The sequence below is a fragment of the Camellia sinensis genome, chromosome 11 (genome assembly GCF_055761805.1).
Source record: "Camellia sinensis isolate YWXY chromosome 11, ASM5576180v1, whole genome shotgun sequence".
Taxonomy (NCBI): Eukaryota; Viridiplantae; Streptophyta; class Magnoliopsida; order Ericales; family Theaceae; genus Camellia; species Camellia sinensis.
Genome location: NC_138971.1, coordinates 12,241,014 through 12,260,074, shown reverse-complemented (window position 1 = coordinate 12,260,074; position 19,061 = coordinate 12,241,014). Strand labels below are relative to the sequence as shown.

Here is a 19,061-nt window from a genome sequence, read left to right as displayed (position 1 = left end):
GGATATCAGTTCACATAACATTTATATCTCTAGATCTCTGTTCCAAATTGATTCTACAAAACATAATAATTTAAGATTGCATTATGAATACATATGGCTTGCAATCACTGAACCTCAATCATTACTAATGAATACATATGGCTTGCAATCACTAAACCTCAATCATTACTAAGCGTGTTAAATCCCAAGATGTTGGAGAGATTCTGGGCCAACAAGGAATACACGCTTTGGGCTTTGGTATCGAAAAACAACTACTCCTTTGTAGGCTGTTCTTGGCACGTCATGCTGGGAAAGGACACAAAACAATGGTTGTGATTTCTTTGAACGGAAAACAATTTTAAGCAATAAGACTACCATCAGAACAAGCATATTGTGTACAAGTGTGAAAAAGGCCTTCAAACTCTAAATGATTAAAAAGATGTATAATTCTGCATCTCCAAGAAAGCGTATCAAAGCATGAGAGAGATAGAGGGAGAAGTTCAACATTATTTGATTTCTTTAGTTCAATAAGAAACAAGAACTTCATTAAAAGGTGCTTAATTCACAAAGTCAAAATACACATATCCAGATATTGTCTTACGAAACTAGTCAAGCACAACATTGACCCAATATTAAGATTTTCTATATTTAGTGAAGAAAATGAAGTTAAAAAAAAGGTACCATAGCCATTTTTTAAGAACCAACAAGGTGTGTGCAAATGTCAATAAATTGTGTTTCAGATCCATACTAAAAATCAATCAACAAAATCACCCGGTTTCTATTGTTAGATAAATGAATTGGAAGTTGCACTACCTTCCATTCTTCAAAAATGCCAAATTGGTGTGCAATGTGTTCAAAATCTGCCTTGTCTTTGTACTGAATGCGCACATCACAATCTATATTACATTCCTTCAGAACATCATCAGTTCCACAGACAGGTCTTGCATTTTTAACCATGTCAGCAAAGTGCTTAACATACTTGTCCTGAAAAAGTGGGGGTTAAAAAATTTAGGCATAAATACACTAAATTCTGAGTTCACCTCGGACAACCAATTTCAAATGTATCTTATACCTCCATCAGGTAGTTCAGATCCATTGACTTCCAATCAACCTTTCAGCGAAAGTAAAATATCATTGATGCTATAAGAATTGTGCACAAACTAAAATCATATTTTCTATGCAAAAAAATAAAATAAAAAATGCTCACATGCCTGAACACCATTCAACTTAATTGGCTCAAGATATTGTTTAAAATACTGGCCCAGACTAGAGCCCTGCAAGGAAATCAGAGTAAGACAAAAATAAGCAAGGTTGTCAGGAAACCATAGTTGTAGGAAACAGTGTGTAGAAATTTAATGTATAAAGAGAAATAGAGAATTGTATTATTGATTGATTTATATTGATATCTATTACAATGATTCATGATTCCTATATATAGAAGAGGGTGAGTGTGTAGTAGGTAAGGAGTAGGTGAAGTGGAGGTGATAGTGGTGTAGTGGGTTAGGTTTAGTGGAGTAGGTTTAAGTGGGTGAAGTAGGTGGAGAGTAGGTGGATTTTAACAGCCCCCCGCAAACTCAAGGGGGATAGGAACTAACCAACTTGAGTTTGGAGAGAGTAACAAAACAAGAAAATACATAAAAATAAAAGAGGATAAGAGACACTGTATGGTCGTGTCAGACCATTGGTGAAGACACTGGATGATGGTGTCATAACGTTGTAGAGGACACTGTATGGGGGTGTCATAACCATGTAGAGGACACTGTATGGTGGTGTCATAACGGGGTAGAGGACACTAGATGGCGGTGTCAGACCGATGTAGAAGACAGTTTATGGGGTCATGTCGGACCGTTGTAGCAGACAATGTTATGACAGTTGTGGTGACAGTTTACGGAGTCTTGTTGGACCCTTGTAGAAACTAACCGGAATCAATGTCGGGACAGTTTACAGAGTCTTGTCGGACCCATGAAGGAGCTAACCGGAATCAATGTCGGGACAGTTTACAGAGTCTTGTCGGACCCTTAAAAAGTCGCACCCTCAAAAGGTGTGCCCAATCTTTCAAAAGGCGTGCCATCAAAAGGCGTGCCCAAACCATAAAAAGGCGTGCCATCAAAAGGCGTGCCATCAAAAGGCGTGCTCACTTCATCAAAAGACGTGCCCGACAGAAAGCGTCGAGCCATCAAAAGGGGCGCCTGACACGCGGCGATGCACGTGATTGACAGAGCGCGTGTCGGCCTCGTCGTCTCTGTCTTTATAAACCAAAGCGAAGTCTGAGGCTTGGAAGCATAACAAACCAGTTGAAACCTCTTCGTTCTCTGTAACATTCTGTAACCAACCCTTCTCTGAAACACTCAGCAACCCAAAAACATGGCTTCTTCTTCCCGTTCAGCTACCCAGAACATAGCCTCTTCTTCCCGTGGTCTGCTCACTCTCTTTCCCGACCTCAACGAGTCAACAAGAGAGATAACTGGTGCGGTGGCCTGTGAACCTCAACCAAACACCTCTGGTTTTGCTCCGTTGAACTTTCCGATGCGGTCGGTGGAGCAAAAAATGGCAGTGCAAACGGATATTGAAGCTAATCAATATACATTGAAGTCCTGTGTTGAAACTATGACTGCGGTCACAAACTTGTCGCACCGACTGCAGAGTAGGACAAATGAGGTGCAGCAGTTAAATGCCCAACTGGCTCTGCTCCAACGCATGTATAAGGATGCGCGAGCAGAGATAAGTGTGCTAAAGGCGGAAAATAAGGAGCTGAAGCAGAAGGCCACCGTTATGTTCCGATTTGGAGGTCCGCCATATGCTGTAGTGGAGGAGCAGGGTGGAGTGATCGTGCCCAGTGGAGTGGGAAACACGGAGGCAACACCGTCAAGGGCCGCCCAGGACGGAGGCAAGAAGAAAAGACCGGCGGAATAGGCGAAAAAATGAGGTCGGTGGGTGGCCGTCTGCAGAAAAGAAAACAAATCTTGTGGTGTTGTGGTTTGTGTTGTTGTGGTTGTTTTTTTTTTTTTTTTTTTGGTTAAAATTGTGATCGGGGTTGATCCCTGAGATGAATAAAAGATGGTTTGGTGTGCAAAGCTATATGGTATGAATGGAATTTGAAAAAGATTAAAAAATAATGTGAAAGAAAAATAAAGAAAGAAATAATAAAAATATATTTGAAATCAAAATGAAAGATGGGGGAAATAAGGAAAGTGGTTTGGAGAAAATAAATAAAAATAATGGATTTTGAAATCAAACGGAGGAGAGAGAGGGGACAAGCCCATGTGAGAGAAAGAGGGGAAAAATGATAGCCGATGCACCCAAAAATAATCTAGCTGCTATCCACAGGCGCTTAGGGGAAGGAAATGGTAGCAAGAGACGGCCAACACCATATATGGCTATAGCAAAGAAATGGAGTATCAAGCTCAATGGGCTAGGATTTAGACCAGAGAGTAAAGCCACTGGTCCTGTTGAACACACACCTCCAAGGCTCAAATAATCAAAACATGCTTCACGCATTTCCTTCCTTGCTTGATCAGGAGATGCACAAAACACCTTATACAGGGCTCCAGTCATTCCTCCACCAGTTAAAGGATGACGCATGTTGAAAGCATCACCTATTAATAGTGCTCCAGGAGTAGGGTAAGGAGCAGCTGGCATACTTCTATTGGGCATTGTTCTAATACTTCCCTTATCAATTGCAGCTATAAATGAATCATGCAGCTCAGGTGGAACCTGGGGAGCCACCAGAGGGAAGCAAAGCCGAAGGCTGCTGCAAAGCCGAAGGCTGTAAAAGCAAAAAAGGAAAAGAAGGCTCCGGCTAAGACAAAAGCTGCTGCGCCAAAAGCTAAAGCTGCTGTGAAGCCCAAGCCAGCTGCGAAGCCAAAAGCTGCTGTGAAACCGAAGGCTGCCGTGAAGCTGAAAGCTGCAGTGAAGCTCAAGGCTGTGGCGAAGCCCAAACCAAAGCCGAAGGCGAAGGATCCTAACAAGAGGCAAATGAGCATGGAGGAGAAGCATAGATTGAGTGTTGGGTTGCAGAGTTTGCCCCAGGAAAAGATGCCACAGTTAGTGCAGATTATGAAGAAGAGGAATTCACATTGGCCTCAAGAGAGAGGATTTAGGCAGTGATGGGAAGGTATGTGTAGAAAATAAGCGGAATAGGTTGAGGTCCGGCGGGCGGCCAAGGCGAGGTTGCCGCCCGCCGGTGAAACGAAAAATACTAAGTGCTTAACCTTGCTCTGATACCATGTAGAAATTTAATGTATAAAGAGAAATAGAGAATTGTATTATTGATTGATTTATATTGATATCTATTACAATGATTCATGATTCCTATATATAGAAGAGGGTGAGTGTGTAGTAGGTAAGGAGTAGGTGAAGTGGAGGTGATAGTGGTGTAGTGGGTTAGGTTTAGTGGAGTAGGTTTAAGTGGGTGAAGTAGGTGGAGAGTAGGTAGATTTTAACACAGTGAATAATAATTAACGTTAAATGTCAAAACTATTTAAAGATGATTATTGTTATAGAGGAAATATGACGATATGTTTACTTTGTCAGGAAATGGGTGAGCAAGGTAGCGCATGTATGCAGAGGGTGTGTGTGGGTGGGTGGGTGCGTGCATGCATGGTGTAACTTCTTGTGTGTGAGAAATAACTAAGAGTCAATCTTCAACAATAAATTTTTATCCCGGTGCCAAATTTCAAAACAACATACATTTAGAACAATATCTTGAGCAATGACATGGTTCAAATTTTATAGCAATGATAACAAGAACATATTTAAGTTTTCTGAGTGAGAATTGTTGTTTCACAAAGAAAAAAATCACTTTTGAACATTTTACATACATGTTCTCCAAAATTATATGTTCTGCACACTTCTGGACGGATAAACTGTCGACCTTTGTGAGTCTCTTTTGACCTCAACCAATCATCCCAATAAGTGAAAATTTATGTCAAAGAAAATGTTCAAAAGAGATGCATTAAAGTAATATGCAAGTATGAACAACAAACTATGACTCAATATGCCACAAGGATATGCTTTTGGCCACTTTGGAGAGAGTTCATCCCACGTAGATTTAGCCAGCATCCACCCCAATCCAGGGAAAAAATCTGAACGGTAAAGCATGTCTGCAAAGCGTATCATAAAGCTGATAAGAGAACAGTTTCTCAAGATTTCTGATTTAAAGAATAATCTTTATACGATGCAACATTCATTTGCCTGCTAGAATCAAGTAAACTAATTTCAATCCAAACATGAAAGTTATAATGCCTTCACAAGAACCTTGGAAGCAAAAATCTCCAAAGTAAACTTTTTTTTTTTAATAGGTCAGTTGAGGAGACTTGAACTGGAATCTATGGGGGGAATGCGACCTAAGCCACTGAGAAGTCCCTAGGGGACAAAAACTCCTTGTAGTTACTGCAAAATGACTAATAACTGTAACCTCTATGCAGGTTTATCAGTTAGCTTTACATTTAGTTCTAGAAGAATAATTATTTACCGATACAAGCACCAAATGAACTTACAAGGATCCTGCACAAACTGCTTTTGTCCATTGTCATTCCATGAAGAAACAGCCATAATGGACCTATTTTGGATTCATACAAACAAAAGCAAAAAGATAGTTAGAGGGTGCAGACTCTGATCTTGAACTTCAAATAACGAAATGTACTTCATAATAGGACTCACTTATCACTTTCAAGGAGTGCAACTGCAGCCTCAAAATAGTCGAAGAAATCAGGGGAAATTTCCATATCATCTGTATTCCATGGAAATTTATTTTCAGCAAATTGCTTAACATTTCCATTGAAAAATAAAAATAAAAATAAAAATAAAGGAGAGAGAAAGTAAAAAAGGCAGCACAAAGCAAGATTGTTGCACCTTCAAGTATGATAACTCGACTAAAGTTATGTTTATAAAACAATTGATCCAGTGCCCATTTGTAATGACCTAGAAAACACCAGCATTAAAAGACATTCAACAATGATGCTTTTTAAAGGGGACCTTTTTTTATTTTTTTATTTTTTTAAGCAAGTGACGAAAAAGATAAATCCTTACGTGCAATCTTGTAGTATACAATCATTTCCTTGGGCCTCTCGGCGTGCACTGGTTCATGATCCAAGTGCTGCAACCAACTGAAGTTAGTGTTTAAGCTAGACATATTAACAAAAAGTCTCACAAAAGGGTAGAAATTATGTCATGAAAACATATGGCATCTCTAAGACAAGATTTGTATGTTTCTTGAAAGGAGCTTTCCATGGCATAAAATTAATTGACAAATGTATGAGTTGATGAAAATTTGCTGAACCATACTCCTTGTCATCAGCATCCCTCGCTAGAGAATTAAAATAATTTACCTGCATGTAGGTTAGCTGATTGTAACTCAAAGCCTTAGTTTTGACATCAGGATCTTCTCCATCCTACAGAAATTTACTAGCTTTAGCTGTCTTGTCCTTCCTGATCTCTCATTACCAATCAAACATATCTAAACTTGTGTTGACTAGAATCCCCACTTAAAAAAGTACCTGGGATACAAAAAGGGGATACTTTGAAGGAACAGAACTTCGATATCTGGAGAATATGAAGAATTTTGCAGCAGTGAGTTAGTTGAAATATGAGCAAATTAATCAGGAGCACTAGAAAATGCTCACAAATATTAAGCATACTTTAGAATAGATTTGAGAGCCCTTTCAAGATAATTAGCACGGTTACAAGCCATAACCACAACTGCCGCAACTGGAGCCTAATAATTCAGAAAAGAGGGATGCATATGTGATGACTTTTAAACAGAAAAATAAATAAATAAAATAGACGAATTAAATTGAAAAAACCTCCACTCCATCCAAACCTGTACTTTGTCTATTATTTTTTCAAGGCCATTCCCTGCAACATGATAACATTATAACTATCAAATTACAAACAAAAATGCACAAGCATACACATCAGTTAAATAAAAAATGTGCAGGGGAATTATGTAACAGGCTCAGAATTTGAGCCAAGTTTTTCAAATTTCTTAAACAACTACACCTCAAATGGTGACTGTGCATTATAATTTATAATAGAGTGCATTGTATATGAACAATACTATCAGAAAAAAAAAAAAAAAAAAGGAAAAACCAACCAGCAAAAGCTCTCACTCAGAAAAAAGAGAAGATAGGATCAAAAGGAAGATTGTAGAATTAAAGGAGAGTTTTAAACTTAATATGACACCCCAACGAATGTCACGTGCTATAACTATATTATTATTCATCCTTGAATACCCTAAGCCCTGCCTTATGTTATATGCCTAAATAAAATTAAAACTTCTTAAGAATTAAAAGTGAGAAACATGCCTTGAGAAGACAAACCAACGAATATACTTGAGAATGAGTTTGAAAGTATATGTTAATATAGAGCTTCGAACATGGAAATCCTTATGTCTTGTATTGAGAGTTAGGGAAGGACTTCTAGGTTGAATTTAGTAAATTTTGAGTTTCCCTATTCACTAATCGAGGAGCTTAAAGATCTTAGACTAATGTGCATGCCATTTTGATGCTATATTGTTCTTACTAATCGGGATCAGTGCTAATTAAGTAGAATTAGTAAACCGTAATCGTAATTAAGCTAAGCAAGATTAATTAGAGATTAACCGTAATCGTAATTAAGTTAAGCCTTGATTAATTAGAGATTAACCTTGATTAATTATAACTAAGATTGATTGACTAAGCTAATTAATCCTTTGTGATGCATACACACACACCTCAACATTTCCTACAAAACAAAAGAGAAGAATATAGAAAAAGAGAGAGAGAGCTCTAGAGTTTATTCAGGCTAATAAGAATTAAAGAGTAAGCATGATTGGTTAGGACTAAAGCTTGGTTAATTAAGCTAATGAGACAATTAGTAAAATACTTAAGGTAAACTTGATTAAGCTAAGCTAAGCTAAACTAAGCAAATAAATTAGGATTTGGGGAAGCATACACATAGGTGAAGCAAACAAGCACCTTCCTTTTTGTATTATTTAACTTTTGTCTTGCCTTAACTCAATAAAACCAAACAAGAAGAAGAAAATCTGTAGGGTCAAAACAAAAGGAGAAGAAAGAAGAACAAAGGAGACGAAAGGAGAAGAAAAAAACACGGAAAAAGAGAGGAAATCGAAGAAAAATCAAAGGAGCTTCAATTTGAAGCCTAGAAATTCAAGGAAAATCATTAATAGGTAAGAAATTCAACCCTCTTTCTTGTATTGTTGCTATAATCTAGCTAGAAGATCATCTAAACTAAGTTTTGAGAGATTGAAATTGAGGAAGATAGGAAAGAGTTTGAGAAATAGGAAGGGTTCAAAAAATTTGCAAGAAAATCACGTTTTGATTGGTTTAAACTTTAAATTCATTGCATATGAATGTTTTCCTACAAAACCCACATCATTTATTCATGTTTTGAAGCCTTAAAATCTTGTTTTAAAGGAATGAAAATGAAGAAATGAAAGAAAGTGGAAGAGAGAAAAAAAATTAAAGAGCTCTTGAATTAAATTTTATTTTTTTGTTAGTTTAATCTTGAAATCCTTGCATACAAATGGGTATTCATGAATCTTGTATCATACTTTCATGTTTTGGAACATTATACATCATGTTTTGAGGCTTTTAGGTGAAGAAATTGGAGTTAGAAACCTCAAGAACATGAAGAACAGCTTCAGCCCGTCCAACCTAGAATTTCCTGCACGTGCCCTAGATTTCCCGCACATGCGGCCTAACCCTCCAGAAGCCATTTTGCATTCTGAAATAACCACACGTGCGGCCAGATTTCCCGCACGTGCCCCAACCTTCCTGCACCTTGTCCTGCACGTGCAGAACCTCTGTTTCAGCGCAACTTCAAATGGGTATATCTCTCATCCGGACTCGGTTTTACGCGATTCTTAATTCTAAATTTAAGTCCCGGAAGTCTAGTTTCCAATGGTGGTGGTCTCACATCCAAATTCCAAACATACAAAAAGATATGTTTAAATTAGTGAAGGTTGCTTACTTTCTTCCTGACCATTTCATGCTAATTCCTCTCATAACCTAGTTCTTTTCATTTCTTCCTATTTCCTTAAACCTTAAATACCTAAACATGATATTTTTCAACGCATAGTATATGAAACTGATGTGGAATACTTAGGGCCCTTCAACTTACGTCTTTGACACACTTCAACCTTCTTCAAGCCTTAATCACCTAGGGTGCTTCTAGCCATGCATTTGATACATGTCTGACACTTGATTTAGATTTGAATTAGGCGTAGAAAAGTCTGGATAATCTAAGAAAATATTAAGAAACAGAAAGTTAAGTTAGAACACTTGAAATGAATTTAGAAGCTTGTTAGTTTAAGTGCTTTCAACGTCTTGCTTATGCTTTGTGTAGGTCAAGCACTCTGAGGGGGGAAAACCTCATTGTTCACAAGCCATTTGTGAGTACTATTATTGTAAAGTTATGTTTGAAAATTGTTTTGAAAACTCGATGATATATCATATGTTGTGAAATCCTTATTTTGTTCCCGAATGAATGAATATCCTATATTTTGATAAATTTGTTGTGGCATCCTTTAGATAGTCCTAGCCATTGGGGGATAGTTAAATTTACCATGGCTATTATTGAGGTCTCCTTCGCCACCTGAGAGTGGGTTGTTTAATCGGTGATCAAACCGGTTATTCCTTCGCTTCGCCCTAATGGATGTACCATGCTATCATGTTTTGATTATGAAATATTATGATGAGAAATGTTCGAATGCTTTTGAAAATATGATATGATATTATGCTTTGCAAATGAGATTGGAATTCATTCATTTACCACTAAACTGTAATATTATTCATTGGGCAATGACTCACCCCTCTCTCTTAAATATATGTAGGTGATGAAGAGTTACGAAGAGAAGTTTGAATAGAAACTGGTCTTGTGTGGTTGTGCTAGATTTGTAAAGCCTTGTCATATGTGTTTATTTTACCTTGTCGTTTAGACCATGTAATAATGTAAGATAACAATCCAAGAGGAATGAATGCTTTCATTTCATGTAGTTATGCACTGCTCTGAGTGGATGTTTCGAATGGACTCAATATAAACAAATAATGGCTTCCGTACTAAAAAATATAAAAAATTCACCCCAATTATCCTAAGACTCGAACTTGTTTTGAAAGTTAGGCCCTTGATAATCTATGACTACTGGCCGGTCACAACGCCATCCTGTTTGGGACGGGTTGGGATTGTGACACTTAAACTTTTCCGTAAATTAGAACAGAGAGAAAGAATAGGAGAGAGAATCAGGAAGAGAAGAATGCAAGGGCCGCAATCCTAATCACACAAAGGCCGCAACCTTAAACAACTGTCAATTTCATTAATTGAAGGCTGCCTAATATAATACCAAAGCCTATTATATATAGGTTAACCTTAATAAAATAGAAAAATTAATAACAATAAGAAAATAAATATTAAATACTAAACACTTTAATTTATAAAATTATTGTTAAAACCTATCACCTACTTCACCCACTAAACCTAACCCACTACACCACTACCACCTCACCTACTCCACTAAACCTAACCCACTACACCACTACCACCTCACCTACTCCACTAAACCCACTACACCACTACCACCTCCACTTCACCTACTCCACCTACCACCTCCACTTTACCTACTCCATCTACCACCTACTCTTCTATATATAGGAATCATTGTAGCATTCAATAATTCAACAATTACAAACATCAATCAATAATACAATTCTCTTTTTCTCTTTATACATTAAATTTCTACATGGTATCAGAGCAAGGTTAAGCACTTAGTATTTTTCGCTTCACCGGCGGGCGGCAACCTCACCTTGGCCGTCCGCCGGACCTCAACCTAATCTGCTAAAATTTTTCTACACATACCTTGAAATTTCCTTTCTGAGTGCACTACTGTTCAGTCGCCGGAGACCACCACCGCTTGCACGTCGATGTCCCTTTGCCAAAGCTCCGTCGCGACACCGGCCTTCCTTGCGTCTGGTTTCAATCCCCTGCTATTCTAAGCCACAAAATAGGGCACGACTTTTGAGGGCTCGATATCTATATCCATGGATATCTTTTGGGCAGTCTATATACACACTCATACAGTGTCTTCTACACCGATAACATGGTACAAGGGCCCAACCCTTCTTGATGCCCTCGACATGATTACAGAGCCCAAGAGGCCATCAGACAAGCCTCTTCGTCTCCCACTTCAGGATGTCTACAAGATTGGCGGTATTGGTAATTTGGCCCACTTTTTTGATCAACACCAGCATATAGTTTCAAAGAGATAACTATATTATATAATTTTTTCTATTTTAAAATATTTTTCCACCGTCCAAACCTTTTTTTTATCTTATATATATAAAAAATTGGATGGAACTCACGTGGGTGCTACTTTTTCTTTTTTCGCCCTGATCACAATTTTACACCCAAAAAAAAAAAAAAAAAAAAAAAAAAAAACAACAAACCCAAACAACCACATCCACAGGCGGGATTTTTCTTCTCTACTCTGCCGCTGGTCTCTTCTTCTTGCCTCCGTCCTGAGCGGCCCTTGCCGGTGCTGCCTCCGTGTTTTCCACGCCGCCCAGCACGTTCACTCCCCCATACTCCTCCACTGCAGCATATGGCGGACCTCCAAATCGGAACATCACGGTGGCCTTCCGCTTCAGCTCCTTATTTTCCGCCTTTAGCACACTTATCTCTGCTCGCGCATCCTTATACATGCGCTGGAGCAGAGCCAGTTGGGCGTTTAACTGCTGCACCTCATTTGTCCTACTCTGCAGCCGGTGCGACAAGTTTGTGACCGCAGTCATGGTTTCCACACATGACTTCAATGTATACTGATTGGCCTCAATATCCGTTTGCATTGCCATTTTTTGCTCCACCGACCGCATCGGAAAGTTCAACGGAGCAAAACCAGAGGTGTTTGGTTGAGGTTCACGGGCCACCGCACCTGTTATCTCTCCTGTTGACTCGTTGAGGTCGGGAAAGAGAGTGAGCAGACCACGGGAAGATGAAGCCATGTTCTGGGTAGCTGAACGGGAAGAAGAGGCCATGTTTTTTGGGTTGCTGAGTGTTTCCGAGAAGGGTTGGATACAGAGTATTTACAGATTGTTTCAGAATGACAAGTTCAGAGGTTTCAGTCTGGTTTGGTTTCCTCCGCCTCCGCATTGGTTTATATTGACACTGACGACGCGGCCGACACGCCGCTCTGTCGCTCACGTGCCTCGCCGCGTCTCCGGCTCACCTTTTGATGGCTCGACGCTTTCTGTCGGGCACGACTTTTGATGAAGTGGGCGTGCCTTTTGAGGGCACAACTTTTGATGGCACGTCTTTTTATAGATTGGGCACGCATTTTGATGCACGTTTTTTTATGGATTGGGCACGCCTTTTGATGGCACGTCTTTTTGAAAAATTGGGCACACCTTTTGAGGGTGCGACTTTTTAAGGGTCCGACAAGACTCTGTAAACTGTCCCGACATTGATTCCGGTTAGCTCCTTCATGGGTCCGACAAGACTCTGTAAACTGTCCCGACATTGATTCCGGTTAGTTTCTACAAGGGTCCAGCAAGACTCCGTAAACTGTCTTCTACAACGGTCCGACATGACCCCATAAACTGTCTTCTACATCGGTCCGACACGAGCCAGTGTCTTCTACATCGGTCTTCTACAACGGTCTGACACGACCATACAGTGTCTCCTATCCTCTTTTATTTTTTATGTATTTTCTTGTTTTGTTACTCTCTCCAAACTCAAGTTGGTTAGTTTCTATCCCCCTTGAGTTTGCGGGGGGCTGTTAAAACCTATCACCTACTTCACCCACTAAACCTAACCCACTACACCACTACCACCTCACCTACTCCACTAAACCTAACCCACTACACCACTACCACCTCACCTACTCCACTAAACCCACTACACCACTACCACCTCCACTTCACCTACTCCACCTACCACCTCCACTTTACCTACTCCATCTACCACCTACTCTTCTATATATAGGAATCATTGTAGCATTCAATAATTCAACAATTACAAACATCAATCAATAATACAATTCTCTTTTTCTCTTTATACATTAAATTTCTACAATTATAAATATAAATTAAGCCTCCACATGGTGGAAAGATACTGCGTGTGAGCCGAATAGTGGATCTCTACCTTGTGCATCACTTATTAACATCTTTGTACACATGTTTGATTTGATCAAAAGATATCACAACATGCTCACTTAGGATAAGATTTATATGGCCTTTGCTCTAGCTGCTTCCTTTGAATGGAAGCAACAGATAAAATCACAGAGAGAGAGAGAGAGAGAGAGAGAGTAATATAGCAACCAGAAATATACCATACCTTCTTCTAGTGTCACAATTCTTCCTTTTTGAATGCTAATCTGATCCATTATTAATCGTGTTTGGCTTGTATAATGATTTTCTGATTACACCTGTTATGATCAAATAAACATTATATTATAGGTAAGGAGGGATTGTACAACTAGCACATCTGGAAGTGATTAACTTCTGTGAATAACAGATTCCAAGACACCTAGACATTGTTAGGCAAAGGGAACATAAAGCAATCACTAATGCTGTGTTTGGTTGAGGGATTTGGGGAGGGATTTGAAAAGGGAAAGAGAAAAGGTGTGTGAAACTAGGTGAAATGTAGGTATATTTTATTCATATTTCACCAAACTTTTCCCTTTCCCTTTCCAAATCCCTCTCCAAATCCTCCAACCAAACACAACGTAAGCATTTCAAACAGATGAATTATGATTTTTGATTATTCTCATCAAATACCATGTAGATGGATTTATCATATTTTGCATGCAATAATATGCATAAAAGAATTCACTGCTCTGAATCTACATCAGATTAAACAAAGGAGGAACAAACAAACATTGCAAATGCAGCATAGAATAGAATGTTAAGTTCCTCATACAGATACACATTATTACATGTACATATTGAGCACAATGTTCACAAACATAACATGTATTATATATATTAGGGATTCAAATCAAACTTCCTAAAAAGTATAAGAATCAAAGCATTTTACCCCTTTTTAACTCTGTTGTGGAGTGTGGAATTCAATTCGACCAAGTCAATCAAGACACGTTATGTCATGCTAGTCTCCTCTTCTAATCTAACCCTGATTATTGTGGCTTTTAGTGCGATTGCCGACTTTCCCTACTCTTTGCCTTCTCAGCTCAGGTGAGCATTGAATTTTCATGACCGAGTGAGTGAGTGAGTGAGTGAGTGAGCCCATTCATATCCTTATGTTCAATCAGCTAACTTAAGTAATTAATATTTTATTTTTTTTCATCAATCATATTATTGTGGCTTTTAGTGCGATTGCCGACTTTCCCTAGTCTTTTCCTTCTCAAGTGAGCATTGAATTTTCATGACCGAGTGAGTGAGTGAGCCCATTCATATCCTTATGTTCAATCAGCTAACTTAAATAATTAATATTTCTTTTTTTTTCATCAATCATATTATCATAAGATATCACATAATCTACTGCCGGACCGCTAAATCAGTAATGATAGAAATTCATAAAATATAACTCTCATAATTCTTAAAATGATTTGAACTATTTATATTACTGTCAGACATAATTTCAAAAAAAATTTAAACACATCAATAATCAATAATGTTTATGGTCCCAAACATTTTTCCTACTAAATATAAGTAATACTAAAGACTTCAAATATTTTACTAAAAATTTATCAAATATCTCACATAAATATACAACTCATACAATATAGATCTTATATAAATCTCGTACCTATATAAAATATTTAATAAAACTTATAAAATATTTAATAAAACTTTTAAAATTTCTAACATTTTTGTTAAATAATCACCGATTGAGGGGGTTGTGTAACGCCCCACTCCCGGGTCGTTAAACACACTAAAATAGCCTAAAAAAAAATTACAAGTTTTGCTCCCAAAAATAATAACTACAAAATTGTCTCCAAATGGTATAATATCCTCCAAATATTCTATAGCACAATTATCTCCAAAATAAACAATGTTACATCTATCTTCAAATTTAATAATTACAGTGGTGGGTCCCAAATCTTTATATTAATAAATCTTTTTAATCTCAATTTTGAGCTCCACTAAAATCTGCTCCGCACCTGAAAAATAAATTAATTCGCGAAATATACAATACGACAGGAATACAAGGCTCGGATACAGAATAAATTAACAGGAATCCAACAATTTATGACATTAAATCAACGATACGATAATCAAGCAATTTATCAAATTGCACAACAAATCAACTATAATTTATCTGGACCAAATACCCGGTCATACTCAGTACATGACCAGTGAATAGATTCATTTATTCACCCACCTCACCTAAGCTCCACGCTTATCCGGGCATATTGGTGTAAACAATTAATAAGATTCACTCGATCCATGTACGGAGTATTTCCATGTCATTCAGTCAGACAAATCACCATTTTAACACAGAAATATTTGTAGGAAACTTTACCAAATGATCAGAATATCAACGATTCGACTATGAGATGATTTTACAAAATCTATTAATAACCACAATAATCAAGTAGATTACAAATTGAGGATAATTAAAAATAGAGAACTCTTTGCAAAGAGATTTAAATATAGCATATTGTATAGAACCCGAATTTACCTCAAAATAATTAATTTCATCACCATAAATCCGAAATTGCTCCATGGATCTCCAAAAATAATTCTGATCTCTTGTAAAATTACTAACTCTCAATTTAAATATTCCTATGTCTAAACTTAAAATTTACATCACAAATGGAGAGAGAGTTGAAAGTAGGGGAAAAGGAAAAAAATGAGAGACAAATGAAATTGAGTGTTCGTAGAAAGGAGGAGAAGAGGGGTATATAAGAAAAGCAAATGGTTGGTTTAGGGTGATAAAATATTCCCCCCTTTGCGCACCCAATGCTAGTGGGTTGGTCAGAGTAAATGTTTATGATCGGAGGTTAGACGGTAATGACAGTTTGCAGGCATGGTTTATTTTCCCAGTAGATTATCAATGCGAGTTAGTCTATTATGGGAATGGTTATTGTTCAATTAACGACAAATAGCTGTCATGGATGGTAAAGTATCGACTTGAAAATTTCAATATTAAAAGGGGGGTTACGTATTGTAAAATGAAGGGGTATCTGAAGTATTCTACGAGTGACATGCCAGAAGATTCGCAAATGAGGGCCCCCTCTATTGTTGTGTTATCTAAAAAATATACTAATGATAATGTTGGTGTCTGGCATTGTCCTCCAACGAAGGCCATTCCGATTCTGACACGGACTAAGTCTGTTGGTTTACCGGAGAGGCGAAGAGATTTGTTGTTAGGAGGTTTTGGGGAAAGTGATTTAGTCATTCATGAACGTAGAGGTCGTCTGAGTTTGTCAGAGATTGATGTACGCAGAGGTGGTGATGACACTAGTGATGTTGATCCTGGTCCGTCGATTTCAGAGGTTGGTGTTAGCAAAGAGAAAGTTGATCGTAGAGGATCAGTTGTTATGGATGCAGCAGAATTTTCTAATGTTTTACGAAATGTAATCATCAGTGTAAAAAATAGTGATGTGACTCAAGATGTAATAGTGAATGATAAGGAAAATGTAGTAAGTAAATAAAACTTTGAGTGGTTTCATAAATAAAATTAATAAAAATTTTCATTAATCATGACAGTGGTTACATTAACATCAAACCATTCTCTCATTTTTGGGGACATTGCATCCAACATTTCCCAACAGCGTATCTTTGTAGTCCGTCCAAACATCAACTGGGAAGAACCGGTCTACAACTTCTATCCTGTGACGAACGTACTCTTTGTCCTTGCCACCAACGAGCTTGAATCTCATTTTCTTTAGCATCCGAAAACGGTCGGACTGGTCAGGATCAACAATCCAGGTCTCAGGATTACCCTCACCAACTCCAATAAATATCTTGTCAGGTGTAGGGACGGAATCTGACGGACTATTATCACTGATGACAAAAAACAACACGTGGTGGACCACAGCTTCGTTCTTAGCATCCTGTCCCAATTGAACATTACCAATGAATTTGATACCCTTAACCATGATCTTGTCTGATTGACGGTCAGATCTCTTATTACCCAACTCAATACCATTAAGTAATCTTGCCACGCCTCAAACTTAACGTCCCTTAATTGTTCATCGTATAGCTGTAATTTCCTTACTCCCCTCTTAGTCTTCTTAATAAATCGGGGAATATTCTGAACGTATCGTCTGCGAACATACTGGGTCTTAAAAGGTGCACGACTACGGTAACTACGCATTTATCCATTGGCCGCTGGTGTCCTTGACCTCCGGTACGCAAGGGGGGTCTGGTAATGGCTGCTTCCTATTCCTTCCATTTTTTATAAATAACTCCAAATTTTTTATACGAACACTTCTACAGGATCTGTTACCTTTGCTAACCCTTCTGTTCAGACACCTTAGCTTTGATATTTTTGCCCTCTGATCTTCGTACATAATAATGGCATCAAAATCAACTTTTATTCATGCTAATTGAGGAAGAAATTATACAAGAGTTTTGTACGGACCTAAAAATAAACATCGTATTTGATGATAAAGAAATTTAATAAAGAAGATGATCAGCGTCATTATGTGATCGCCATCTGCAAGACAAAGCACTCCCAACCGTAGCACTCCCAACCGTAGCCGAGGTCCTCTGACGCCCAAGTCAATTCTCTAATATTATCAAAATATTTAATGGATTAATTCATATAGAGAAATTATGTATGTTGCCTATTTATAATATCCAGTGACTTACTTAACAAGTTGTTTGAATGTTTCAGAAACCCTATCCCAAACAATCTCTGATTGTTGATGACTTCTATATTGATGAGTTTTGCACAACATAAAACACTAATGCAATGTTTGATAAGAATTTAATAACTATCATATCCATGATAATTTATAATTACATCACGTATCAAGAGCCACATAATTCCTGTAGTTATTTCTATTCACTCTCAAGTTTGATTTTCATTTTCTGTTGGTGAAGAAGAATAGAGCTTCAACTTTGTAATGGCAACGACAGTCTAATGTAATTATTCGCCCATCTCTCTACTATTTTTGGTTTCTAATTTTCATCTCTTTGACACTTAAATTTGGATTCAAACAAATACATATATTGTGAAAGAATCAAATTCAGAACGTTTTGAAAACAAAAATTAAGACTCATATAATATTTTGAAAATATTGTAGTAATTCCGTATTTCAAGACTTTTGACTCTTCAAAATTTTGTAAATCTTCCACGAAGAATCCGCTTTGAAGACTCAGCATCCAAGCGTCTACATCAATTATTGGCGTCTCAGAAGAAAAAGACAATTTGTAGAAGATAAAGCCTCTCTTCAACAATCAGAGAAAAACACGCCAGAAACGACAAAAGTTATTGTAGATATTTATGTCTGCAATTATTTGTGTCTGTCAGTAGTAAGACTTTTCCTTCACTCACTACTTTAATAGAGCAGATGACCCCTACCCTGCTCCATTAAAGAAAAGCTGTGAAAATCCTTACACGTGTCTTGTAATAAATTATAGTGTCAACATTTGATCAAAAAAGAAGGATTGAATGATATGCGATGGAGTCCAAAGCAGTACCCGATATCATTATCCTAATCTTTTATTGATAAAATGATATTACACATATCTAGAATAGAAATTTGAGTCAAAATCTATGCATTTATGGCATAGAATTTTTTGTATAGACTATGGCCTAGACTTAAGTAGTCTTTTAGACTTTTGAGTCCAAACTTTTGATGTATAGATTTTTAGGATTGTTTGTAATCTTTAATCTTGTATGTATCTATCAACCATGTGTATAAATTGGCATTCATGCCAATGGAGGAAGCAGAATGAAAAATTCCCCTTCACTCTACTTAGTAAAAATTTCCAACCCCTCTTAAAAATCCTAAGTGTCCCAAGTCTTTCAGAATTTCAAAGTCTGTAACATAATCTTTGTAAGTATACTACTTATTAATATGAAGTGTGAGTAGTCTCTCTTTTTCCTTAAATATTTCAAAAGGATAACTCTTCTATTCTAAAATTTTATTTTCTTTTTGGAAAAACTAAGTTTATGGA

At 37.4% G+C, this 19,061-nt stretch overlaps 1 protein-coding gene across 3 annotated transcripts; it reads right to left on the bottom strand.

Annotated features, from left to right (window-relative positions):
• Position 1: 1 nt before the first annotated feature.
• On the bottom strand, positions 2-14,379 carry LOC114317479 (alpha-1,3-mannosyl-glycoprotein 2-beta-N-acetylglucosaminyltransferase). 3 transcript variants are annotated; one of them, XR_014343577.1, is made up of 16 exons: positions 14,005-14,379; positions 13,303-13,393; positions 6,800-6,834; positions 6,618-6,694; positions 6,477-6,522; positions 6,309-6,371; positions 6,010-6,076; positions 5,833-5,901; positions 5,641-5,710; positions 5,478-5,539; positions 4,992-5,081; positions 4,800-4,894; positions 1,187-1,253; positions 1,052-1,090; positions 793-963; positions 2-285 (listed from the first exon to the last, which is right to left on the bottom strand). XR_014343577.1 is itself a non-coding variant. In XM_082893596.1 (16 exons), exons 2-16 carry the CDS (start codon positions 13,349-13,351, stop codon positions 178-180), a joined length of 1,104 nt encoding a protein of 367 aa, XP_082749722.1. In that variant the 5' UTR covers positions 13,352-13,393; positions 14,005-14,379; the 3' UTR covers positions 2-177. The 3 variants fall into 3 exon arrangements, 2 of the variants coding, with proteins under 2 accessions (XP_082749722.1, XP_082749723.1); XM_082893596.1 differs by having other exon boundaries at positions 1,191-1,253; XM_082893597.1 differs by lacking the exon at positions 1,052-1,090 and having other exon boundaries at positions 1,191-1,253.
• Between the last annotated feature and the right edge of the window lie 4,682 nt (positions 14,380-19,061).

Bases quoted from the DNA above. Each gene is read 5' to 3' on its own strand.
- LOC114317479 (XM_082893596.1), bottom strand. From the start codon at position 13,351: ATGGATCAGATTAGCATTCAAAAAGGAAGAATTGTGACACTAGAAGAA. The intron at 6,523-6,617 runs GTATGCTTAATA...CATATTCTCCAG, and splicing joins GCTCTCAAATCTATTCTAAA to ATATCGAAGTTCTGTTCCTT. The intron at 4,895-4,991 runs CATATCCTTGTG...CATAAATTTTCA, and splicing joins CTCTCCAAAGTGGCCAAAAG to CTTATTGGGATGATTGGTTG.